Here is a 12,080-nt window from a genome sequence, read left to right on the forward strand (position 1 = left end):
TGTTCTAAATGCTTTATATGTATGGAATAAACAAGACAACACAACAACCCCAATAAATAGGTACTATTATTGCTTTACTGAAGAGGAGAAGTGACACAGAAAAGCTCTCCAAGGTCACACAACTAGGCAGTGGAAAAACAAGGTTACAAAGTTGGGCAGTCAGATTCCCGATTGCATATTCTTACTCACTATGCAATGCCTGCCCTTTCCATGTAAGACAACCGTCAACAGTGGAAAAAGAGTTGTGCAATTTAAAGATGAAATAAAGTTCTTGTTTCACCAGTGAACAGCCAGATAACCCTGGGTATGATTTTTATCAGCAAAATTAAGGCAGAAATATATATTTTAAGTGTATTTTGAAAATTATGGGAAACAATGTAAACAAGTGTTTTATAAAGCCCTATGCAAATCCAAGGTACTGTTTACTATTATAGTAAGGTGTGTTTTTTTTTTTTTAATTAGACCAATTTAATTAGAAAGCAGGGAATAGTGGGCAATTATCGGTGGCCATGTTTTTCAACGGTGGAGAATGTCAGTCTTCACTGAGAAATAAAAATGAAAGCTGTGTACAGAGAATCAAAGGTCAGGGATGGAGAGCAAACTGCAATTGATGGCAGCAAGGGTTCTGAGTGGCAGGAATCTAAGTAAGAGAGTTACATCAGTCTGTTAGAAATGCACAGGTGCAATTAAGAAGATCAAGAGATTCCTATAATTACTCAGAGTTGAAGTTGTTAAGAATCTAAAAGGTCTCCAAAGAAATTAGTATGTTTCAAGTATAAGGCATAAAATTGAACCTTGGGCTATATTCATTTCTGGTGTTGGTAGAAAGAGAAAAGTAAAAAAGAGAGTATAAAGTTACACCCACAAGGATTAGATTTTTACATTTGATTTCTAATGCCGTATGACAGAATTATCCTTGCAGGTTTCCAAAGGAACTTCTTAAGAGGCCAACCCAAAGTCTCCGTGTAAACCCCATATGCCCAGTTTTTTCTCTATGGTTGCAAACATTGTTATTAAACTGAGTGACTTGCATATTACATAACAAAAAACACTTGTCTTTAAACAGTAGAATCCTATTTAGCACAGTCTGATGTTCACATCATGAGAACTAAGAACTAGGCAACAGAGACTAATAATTCTAACAGCAGTTGAGTACTTACTACACGTACTTAGATTTTTATCATCTGTAAATTAGTAGCGTGAAGGTGGTATTTAAAGGCACTGTTCTAAGTGCTTACCAGGTACTAAGAGATTCAACCCTCCTAACAACCCTATGAGTTATACTGTTTTTCAATGAGGAAACTGAGACACAGAGAACTTACTCAGGGATATAAAGCTCGAAAACGACAGAATCAGAATTTAAACCTAAGGGGACTGCTTCCAAAGTTTCTGCTTAGCCACAGTGCGTTACAGCCTCCAGTATATGGAAGCAGAAAGTCATGTTAATTTAACCTCACGTGTTCCAGGGCATGTGTTCCTTGAGTGGAATGGCAAGGTGAAGTGCCCATATTCATTCATCCAGTCATTCAACTAGTATTTTTAAAGCATCTACTGTGTGCTAGGCTGGGGAAAACAGAAGAAAACAATACAGATGAAAAATCCTGGCCTTCAGGAATCTGACATTTTAATGGTGTAGACAGGCTACTTCTTTAAAAGAGCAAATAGAGGTGGCCAGTTAGCTCAGTTGGTTAGAGCGTGGTGCTAATAACACCAAGGTTGCTGATTTGATCCCCACAGGGCCACTGTGAGCTGCGCCCTCTTAAAAAAAAAAAAAGAGCAAATAAAATACGTAGTATATTAGAATGTGATGAGTGCTATGAAAAAAAAACAAGGCCAAGTAATAGAATTCTGAATGCTGGGAGAGGAAGGAAATGTTGCAAATGTAATTTAGGTGGTCCTATCAATCAAATGCAACGTGTGGCCATGTTTGGATATTGACTCGGAAAAAAACCAATGGTAAAATGTCATTTTGGAGACAACTGGGGACATGTGAACATGGCTTAGGTATTGGGTGTTAAAGAATTAGTTTGTTAGAAATAATGTTAGCATGATGGTTATGTTCCCTCTACATTTATGTGTATGCTTGAAAATTTCCAAAATCAAACGTTTAAAAAATAGTAAGGCAGTCAGGCATGCCTGTGGAAATAACATTAGAGTAAAAACTTGAAGGAAATGAAGGCGTGAGCAACATGCATTATGGGGGAAAACCATCCAGGCAAAGGGATCAGCAGAACTCTCAGGCCAGTGAGGGAAGGAAAAGTAGTAGGAGTTTCAGTCAGAGATACAATGGAAGTGTAGTGCCTTGTAGGCTATTTTAAAGACTCTGGCTTTAGGAGGGGGTTGGGAAGCCACTGGAAGGTTTGAATAGGAAGGTGATATGATCTAACTTACATTTTTAAAAAGTCTCACTCTCACTGCTCCTTTAAGAACAGACTCAAGGGGAAGCAGTCAGGAGGTTAGTGCTCTAATATAGGTAAGAAATAATGGTGGCTTGGAAGAGAATGGTAATAGTGGAGGTAATAAGAGGTCTGTCTATGGATATATTTTAAAGACAGAGCCAAAGTATTTGCTTATAGATTAGATGTAGGTGTGGGATAAACAGAAGAGACTGGCACAAGGTTTTTGGCCTCAACAACTGGAAAAATGATGTTACTATTAACTGAGATGGAAAAAATATGGAAGGTGCCGGGCTTTTTTTGGGGAGTGGGGGGCGGAATAAAAAATTTAGTTTTGGACATGTTAAGTTAGACATACAAGTGGTGATGTTAAATAGGCATCTGTGCATTACAAGGGAGGTAGAAGCTAGATTTATACCATCAGTGAATACATAGTGTATAGGTGGTATTTAAAGCTTTGAGAGTGGAAAGAATTACCAGTGAATGTGGATAGAAAAGGCAAGAGGACTAAGGTCTAACCCTGGGCACTCTTATATTAAGGAGCCAGGAGATGGGAAATCAGCACTCCTTACGACACTGAGAAAGAATGGGTAGTGATGCTGGAGGAGAATCTGGAAGGTGCGGTGTCCTGAAAGGAAAGTAAAGAAAGTGTTTTAAGCAGGTGGCAGTCATCGACTGTGTCAAATGCCAGTGAGAGACCGACCAGCAAATATGTTAAGGACATGAAATTTGCAACATGGAAGTAATTGCTGACAGACAGGAAGAAATAATTCAAGTAAAATGATGAGGATGAAGTGTGACAAAAGTGAGTTTAATGGAAAGGAGGATGAGAGAAATTGTAGCCAGCAAGTATAGACAACTGATACTTTAAAACTATTTTTCTTGTTCTTTTGTTTGGCCAAGTTTAAGTATGTATGACTAAAATTCATGTTAAATGCATATATGACAGGACTCCACTATAGAGAAAATCAGTATGGTTTCATAAAGGGGACGTAAGTTTCCTATAATAAGGTCATAGGAAAAGGTCTTCAGGTTTATTAGCATATATGGGTTGATAATCCATCTATTATCAGACAAATTTTGTTTCAACATAAGATGACAACAGGTATGTTTCCAAAGACCAGACATGAAGCAAAGTTACACTACTACCAACCAACTGTCTTAGGTAAGTAGAGTAGAACCATGAGGAAAGAAAAAAAGCTAGGGGGAGGATATGGTCTCCAGTCACCAAAAAGAGAGTAAAGAGAGATAAAAGTGAAATGTGTTTCCATCTTCAAATGCATCATACAATGCATTTCTGACCCACAGTTGTATCTGTGTAGTCATACTCAGGGCACAAGAAACAAAATATCAGGATATTAATTTCAAATTTTCTGCTTCTATGATTTTCTTTTCTTTTGCATTATTTCATTAACTCTTTAATTGAGCACTCAGATGACCACTAAGTCCTCTTCTGAATATGTGGCTTCTGGGCTGAAACCTCAACAATTCTAATTGTATGCCTCAGTAATGCAAGTAAATACTGCTATTAAACTCTATCAGAACAATGTGTATTCAACAGAGAAATCTTCTGTATAAAGGACTCTAGATTAAAAAATTTTTTTCCCCAAACTCATTACAACAAAGATTTCATACAAACACACTCAAAACACAAATTCTGTGAATTAAAAATTTAAATAAATTAGTATGTCTGCATGAATCCACAAACGCGTGTGACAATCTAAATGACGAGTGTAGATGTTTTTAGGTGGCATTTTTTTACAAATGAATTATTACTATCAAAATTCTCTCAAAATTTTATGTTTAAATGAAAATATGTTATTTCTATGTAGAATGTTACATTAGCCTTAATTCTCTTATGTTATCACGTATAACTCTAAATAAAAAATAACGAGTACCAACTACCTTACATCTATTAGGATGGCTACTACTGTTACGTCAAAAAAAATAGGAAGTAACAAGTGTTGAGGATAGAGACAAATTACAACCCTTGTGCACTGTTGGTGGGAATGTAAAATGGTATAGCCACTGTGGAAAACAGTATGGTGGTTCCTCAAAAAGTTAAAAATAGAATGATATCATCTAGCAATTCTACTTCTAAATATACACCCAAATGAATTGACAGTAGGGTCTCAAAAAAGAAACATTAGTACACCAGTGTTCACTGCAGCATTATTCACAGTAGTTAAAATATGAAGCAATTCAAGTGGTTGTTGACAGACTGATGGATAACATAGTATATACCAGGAGTGCCAAAAAATGTATACAGGTGAACACTTTGGTCAATGTTGATCAAGCAGTAATTTGCCGTGATCAGAAGTGTCTGGATGCTGATGGTAACCACTTTCAGTACCTCTTGTAATTGCAGAAGTCAAACATGACTTGTATATATCTTTTGTTATCTGTATATATTGAGTATTACAATTTAAATACAGTTTTCCTTTCTTAAAATGTGTATACATTTTTTGGCACCCTTTGTATATACAATGGGATATTACTCAGCCATAAAAAGGAAAATTTGACACATGTGACAACATGAAATGTACCTTGCAGATATTATGCAAAGTGAAATGAGCCAATCACAAAAGGACAAACACTGTTATGATTCCACTTATGAGGTAGTCAAAAATCATAGAGACAGAAAGTAGAATGGTGGTTGCTGGGGACTGGAGGAAAAGAGAAAATGGGGAGTTCTTGCTTAATGGGTGCAGAGTTACACTTTTATAAGACGAAGAGTTCTGGAGATGGATGGTGGTGATGGTAGCACATTATGAATATATTTAATACCACTGAACACTGTACACTTAAAAATGGGTAAGATGGTAAATTTTATGTTTATTTTACAATAAAAAATTAGAAGGAAAAAAATGATGAGCAGCTGAGGACAGTGTTTAACACTGAATATTCTAGCAGCTGACATCAGGAAAAGAGTTCCTCTATCAGGGTCTCATAAAAGTTAAAAAGAAACTACATGTGGAGATATGAAAAAGAAAACGTAATGGGACCAAAAAAATAAATAAATAAAACCCACAAAAAAAGTTTTATTCCTAGCTCAGCTAAAAGTAATCCTTATTGAATATTTAACCTTTCTCCTTCCTCATGAAAAAGGGGCTACGGGATAACAGACCTCTGTGCTTTAAAGCCCAGACCAACGGCTCATACCTGATGTCCACTCTAAGTTTAGGATAATACTGAGACACATATTTTCTGATGAGACTGTAGGAAGCTTCTTTAGGTTCACAAAGGCGTGTAAAGGCCAATGGGAGGATATCCTCCAATTTTACTTGTGGTTCTGAATCCACTGCAGTGCTCCTGTTCTGAAATGTAATATCAAAAGTTATCATCATTAGAGAATATAGAGATTTCTGTTCAAATGCTTCTATATTCAACTGATGGGCTTTTCTAAGTTGATTGCCAAATTAACTAACCAATAGAAAACTATCACTTCTTTTCACATTCAAACAAATCATACCACAGTGGTGTAATGTTACTTGTGTGGCAATTTAAGAGAAAAATTTCAGATTGAGAGAGTTAAAAATACATATAAAAAAAGGAATGGTAGACTTTATTTAAAGATCATAATTCATTCTTAGCCTTGAATAGCAAACAACGAAAAAAATCATGCAACACCAAAAAGAACTGCCCAAAAGTTCATTTTGAAAGCGTCTGCCAGTTTCATGAAAAAAATAAAAATAAACAAACAAACAAAAAAAACTGCCAGTTTTATGGGGAAAAAAAAAGTACAAAAATTTTCGGTTGTAAAAACAAAGATGTAGAAGAATGTTCATGATTTCAATTAACGACATAGAAGAAATACTAGATATTTATTTAACTTTATTATTGTACAAATACTTTCCATACATGAAATTATGTATCTTGAAGACGAGGCATGGTAGGATTTACAAAAAAGGAGAAGAAAAACTAGCTCTGGGTATAGTTTTGGGGTCTGAGTAAAAATGTACTTGTGTGCCTCTTCTAGTTTAAAAGATAGTTCACAAAAAGTAGGGTAATTCATACAGCTGCCCATAATTTAACATAGGGCAGTTAAGTCCACACATTCCGGAGCTGGAGTGCTTGGATTTGTGCAGTCCATTCTACCCACTAGCTGGGCAATAGCGAGCAAATTACTTGTAACCTCTCTAAGTCTTTGCAGAAGGGACCTGGCATAATGCCTGGCACAAAGATGCTATTTTGAGTAGTAGTAACAGTAGTACAGCCCACAGACAGTGGTATGAATGTCTTACCTTTCTGTTTCTGGATTTCTGAGGGATTTTTCTTGATTTCTGGACCACCACAAAACTCCCAGAAGCACCTTTTCCTTTTACCTAAAGTAAATTATTTTTAGTTGCAATAACCAATATTTTTACTTTAAATTATTCTGGTAGTCGTATTTTTAACTTCATACCAGACTAAGCAAATTAAAGGGCATAGTGATAGAAGAACTAATGTAAAATGCTGTTGAAATCTTCAGAGAAAATATAACCAACCAACGGATTAGTCAAAAGACTTGGGACTGATCCCATTTATGGTACTGGCAAGCTGTTCAATATCGGACAACCCTGTAAAACCTGAGCTTCTGTTTCCCTATCTACAACACTGGAGAAGAATGCTATTGTGGTATCAGATTAAACAGTCTACTGTCTTCAAAAAACAAAAACAGTATCAGTAGCTTTACCAAAAAAAAAAAAAAAAAGTCCCATAGAAGGAAAGGGACACAATCTCTTGGGGAAAATGAGAAAAACCTCTACTTTGAAAGGAAGATAGCTCCCTGGCAAAAATTCACAGGTTATAATGCTTCCCAGTTTGCCTATTACAGATTATTCTCGCATTTGGGAAAGGTTATCTAGTAATTTTAGACATTGTATATGATGGTATGTAAGTCTTACTACATATTTCCATAGTTTACAGAGCACTTTCATAGGACTTTAGAGTTGATTTATATTAACCTGAGCCCTCCACACCCTAGTTTAACCTACATGCTATGAATATAGCAATCCAGCTGAAATGCTTTCAGCCTATAAACTGTTGTTTAAGTATCAAACTGGGGGCCAGCCTGAGGCAAGAATAGGTAGATCACAAACCATATTTTCATAAAGAAAACCACAAAGCCAGCTCATAGACCGTGTGAAATATACTACGATAGAAGACAAGTCTTTGTTTCTAATTACATTGGTTAGATAATATCTTTTAATCAATGATTATTTTAAAGGTCACTTACATATCAGTTTTACAACATTCTGAGAAAGCTAGAGTATAAGCTCCACACAGAAGGAATCTGTTCTACTACTGATGGACTCCCAGCCACCTGGCACATAGAAGACACTCAATATATACTTGTGGACTTAAATGCTCGTTGAAAGTTTCTAAACAGTTTAAATGCCTGAGTGGTCCAGCGTTCTGTATTAATCAAACCGTGCAGAAAGGTGTGGAAGAACGGCAAGAGGACTCCAGGAAAGCCGTGCACCAGGTCACTTGAACTGTCTTTGCCACTCGCATGGGACCTTGCTAGTTACTTCACCACTCTGGACTTCTGAAGAAGGTTTAGAAAAGATCAAGTCCATCCTAGCTTTAGATTTTCATGATTCTAAGCAACATTTTGATGTACTATGCAAAGTAACACAAATTTATGCTTAAAATCAATATGGGTTTTAGTACTAGTCTCAATTTACTCAGGCTTCTCTGAGGCTCCTAACAAGCTTTACTAGTTTTAGATACTATTAAGGCGAACCTATTTACAAAGCTAATTTATAATGGTTAACAAGTCTAGTCACCTAAGTTCGGCTTTAAAACTAACAAACCTGACATAAGAGCAATTATCTTTTTTGTTGCTGCAATAATAGGATTCCTTAACCCCACTTCTCATCATCACAACTACATCCTCACAAGCACAAGCCGTCTCCAAAGAAAATCCAATTAAAAGTACAAGAAGCCAGAAAATCATCACACACATTAGCTATCTTACTGCTTCTGCTCTTTAGAAGTTATTAAAGGTAACTGGCACCAGTGATTTTGAAACCTAGTCTCAGATTATAAAACTAGGATAACCTTAAGCATTTCATTACCATGTTAACATATTTTTAACAAAAAGATACAAAAAAGCCTGAATGTTACTAAATGTGAAATTAAATGTCTTGGAATTATGTAGCTGATGCATGTTGGAATTATTTTATTACCAACAACTGTTTAATACCTGTTTGATGACACCTCTATTCAATTCTCTTTTCAGTGCTTGTTTAAGGAGGTAGCCTCTTCTCTCCAGCTCCAGAGAAGGGTACTTATGGATGATATATTTTCGAATAGCAACAACTGATGCACCACTCTTCTGGAAGCATGCCTAGAAAACAGATTTATCAAACCATACACATTACTTTTAAATAATTGTTTTTCATTACACAGAGAAGCTGATGTATGTTTTCAAAATATATTATTTTGGAAGTAAACCTGATAATGGATGATAAAATGGCAGGAAAGAACAAATAGTATTTCAGGTAACTTCAGTTCATCATGGCTGTGGAAAAATGCAGAATTACAATATTTCTGCCACAATCATTTAAAATTGTTCAAAACGCCAAAGGGAAGATACAACATGTGAACAACATTCTGTATGTTAATGAAGAACTTCCTTCTATTTTAACTGTGTTCTATATTTGGAAGACAGATCGTTAGCATTAAAATGAGGAAAGCAGAACGTTGGATCACAGACCCAGCCCATTTTATAGAACGAGTTTTGGCACACCAGGACCAACATTTCTCTGCAGGCTTTGTGTGAATGTCAGAAAGGAACATAAGCAAAGATAATCTGAATAAACGGCACAAAACTAGGTTTACAGATGGCAAAGTCTTACGGTGAATTCTGGGTAACAATGAGGTATTTAACTGCCCTCTTCTATTTCCATTTCATTTATCTATGTTCCATTTGACTAATGCTCATGGAAGACTTAAGCAGGTCATTATGTCACAAAGACAGCAATTTCTTTTCAAATGCTTTAAGTTCTGAAGCACACTTAAATAGCACCTGTTATTTATCTGATGGGCTAGTAACGCCACCAATTTTGTGTTGCCATTGTCCATAAACTGAATGCAGCACTAACCGTTTCTCGTTAGATAAAAACTTGGTTGAACGTTATTTTATGCACTTGGCAATAAAGGAAAATAACTCATCGATAGATGGACTAGAAAAGATTGTGTAACACAATACAAAATTGTGTTAACATGTGGGTCTACCTACTTCAAGTACATGTCTCTGATCTATTAAAACCTACTGTTTACTCCTGATATTACAAAAAGGAAAGAAAATCAGGCAAAAAGGAACTCTCTAATGCTAAAACAATTCCTTGCTCCACCACACTGACAATGAGATAGAAGTAGACATCAGGATTCTTGTTTGATTCAGAAAATGGTTATCAGTGGTCTGAAATCATGATTTGTTACACTGCACGGAATACACATAATAGACATGTACTGCACAATCGTAGTCAAACTATTCTGTAGGCCTAATTATACTGCTTAAATTTTCCGTTTTACTATTTTAAAATTTCAGTCTCTTCTCCATTCTCACTGTTAACACTGCTCCACCAAACCTGGGCCGAGAGGTCATGACGTGAAATCCTTGAAAAAAGACGACACAAAGCAAAGATTTCACTATAGTCAAGCTACACCAAGCAAGTTTTCTTAATGAGTTAAGAACACTCTTGAAAGAGTGAAGGGAGAGGGCTGAAGGCAAACTCTTTTCTAGTTTTTGTGTCAGTGCTATCTTCTCAAATTCTGAGAATGACCATTAGGCTGCTCCTTCCTACTGTGTATACCACCTTTGGTTAAATTGATCTGTCTCTCTCTCCCCAATTCTGACTCAGATCCTAGCCAGTCGCTGAAATGAGGGAGTTTATAGCTTCTATTTTAACTCTTCTTATCATCTGGTCATGTGAAATAAACAAGACAAAATTCACCAGAAAAATTTACACAAAAAAGGCAAGGTCAGATTGGAAAGATAACCTTAAAAATTAAAATAAGAAAAATATATCCGATGATCACATAAGCTAATGAAAGTCAACAGATTACAGCACAAGTCATAAAGCTATGCAAGGAGGATAATTTTTCCAAGTATTTTGGAATGGCGAGGTAACGAAGCAAAGTAGTCAAGTTTCTAAAAGGGTTTCTTATACATTAATAGTGCAGGTGTGAAAGAGAACCACTACCAATATTAGACACGCAGCTTTGAAAATGGACATAAAGATAGTATATTTTTTTTAAATAAAAATTCTCAATGCTATTTAGTTATCCTGAGTCACAGTTAGCTTTCGTATGGGCAAGGACTCTGTTTTATTCTATGCTGTATCACTAGTAGGGTTGCCCGACACAGAGAAGTTAGCCCTTAAATATTTGTTGAATGAATTAACATGTTAAGCCTTCAAATACAAACTATATTCAACTGGTGAACTGTGAAAACCCCCAAAACTAAAGATAAGTTAAAAATACTTGCAATAGCAAATTTGAATTAAAGAAATTAACAATGCTCACCAAATGAAATTATGTTATAAAAATATGAAGTTCACAATGGCTTTCTTCTGCTTAAATATCTTTTAGGAAGCAGAGCAAGACTTCTGCTATATGGACAGGAGTATGCTGTTTTCAAAATAAGCAACAGACGAACAGAATAAATCTAAGATGAAATGCTTGAAATAAAAACTTGCCTTAATGGCCTCAGTTAGGATTGCATCCATCTTGGGACGTGGAGAGGAAGCCATCGGTGTTTGTTTCTGGGCCCTGGCTAGTTGGCTGGCAGAAAGGGTAGCCCAGGAAGGTATTGTTTTTTTCACTTTTTTCTCCTTTTCTTTAGACTGGTCTTTCTCACTTTAAAACAAAGAATTGTTATTACACAAGATAAACTCTCCAGAAAGAGGCACAAAATCAGAAAAGGAAAAGACCAACGAGGGATAAAAATTAATGTTTTAATTTACTTCCACACTAAGGTGACACAAAAAATAAGCAAAATTTTATAAAATAAAACTTCTTGTAAAAATAGGGTACTGTAAAGGAACCAAAGAGGTGTTTTCTCTTAGGTACAGGAGAAAGGAGTCTTATAAATTAAATTAGCACTGGTATAAAGAGCCAGTACATAAAAGGAGAATTTAAAAATGTATTTTAGTAACAGCTACCACAGGTACAATTTAGTACAGTAGAAAGAACTCAAGATCTGAAGTCAGAAAACTTGGGTTTGAATTTTAGCTCCAACACTTATTAGCTATATGATCTTAGCAAGCGACCTGAGTCTCAGTCTCCTCAGGTGTAAAACAGTAATATAATACCAAACACTTCACAAGGTTGTTACAGGAATTATTAGATTATGTTTATAAAAACAATTTTGTGAGCTACAAAGCATTACATAAATTTTATTCTAAGGCATTATAATAATAGCACTACACGAACATAAAACACAGGGAAACTGATAAAAATTTCACACTTATACCTATGAAACTGGATTCCCTGAGGATTACACCTACAAGGTATAGTTATTACTAAGTTATTCTTTTATTTAAAAAGGAATTACTAACCAATAGTAAGTTCTGAACAATTATGAAAAGAATAAAATGAATGCTACCAGCTGTCCCACAAAGGAAGGAAGGAAGGAAGGAAGGAAGGAAGGAAGGAAGGAAGGAAGGAAGGAAGGAGAAAACGAAGGGAGAA

General features: G+C 35.7%; 1 protein-coding gene across 10 annotated transcripts in view; it reads right to left on the reverse strand.

Annotated features, from left to right (window-relative positions):
• HP1BP3 (heterochromatin protein 1 binding protein 3) overlaps positions 1 to 12,080 on the reverse strand; it is a 33,189-nt gene that overhangs the window by 11,942 nt on the left and 9,167 nt on the right. For all 10 annotated transcript variants that reach the window (XM_088790350.1, XM_088790344.1, XM_088790343.1 and 7 more), the window contains 4 exons: positions 11,087 to 11,246; positions 8,587 to 8,730; positions 6,641 to 6,721; positions 5,559 to 5,713 (listed from right to left, as the gene is read on the reverse strand). In XM_088790350.1, the coding sequence (XP_088646476.1) occupies positions 5,559 to 5,713; positions 6,641 to 6,721; positions 8,587 to 8,730; positions 11,087 to 11,246 (540 nt within the window). The remainder of the gene's footprint in view (positions 1 to 5,558; positions 5,714 to 6,640; positions 6,722 to 8,586; positions 8,731 to 11,086; positions 11,247 to 12,080) is intronic.

The sequence above is a fragment of the Rhinolophus sinicus genome, chromosome 14 (genome assembly GCF_057876585.1).
Source record: "Rhinolophus sinicus isolate RSI-liver-muscle chromosome 14, RSI-T2T, whole genome shotgun sequence".
Taxonomy (NCBI): Eukaryota; Metazoa; Chordata; class Mammalia; order Chiroptera; family Rhinolophidae; genus Rhinolophus; species Rhinolophus sinicus.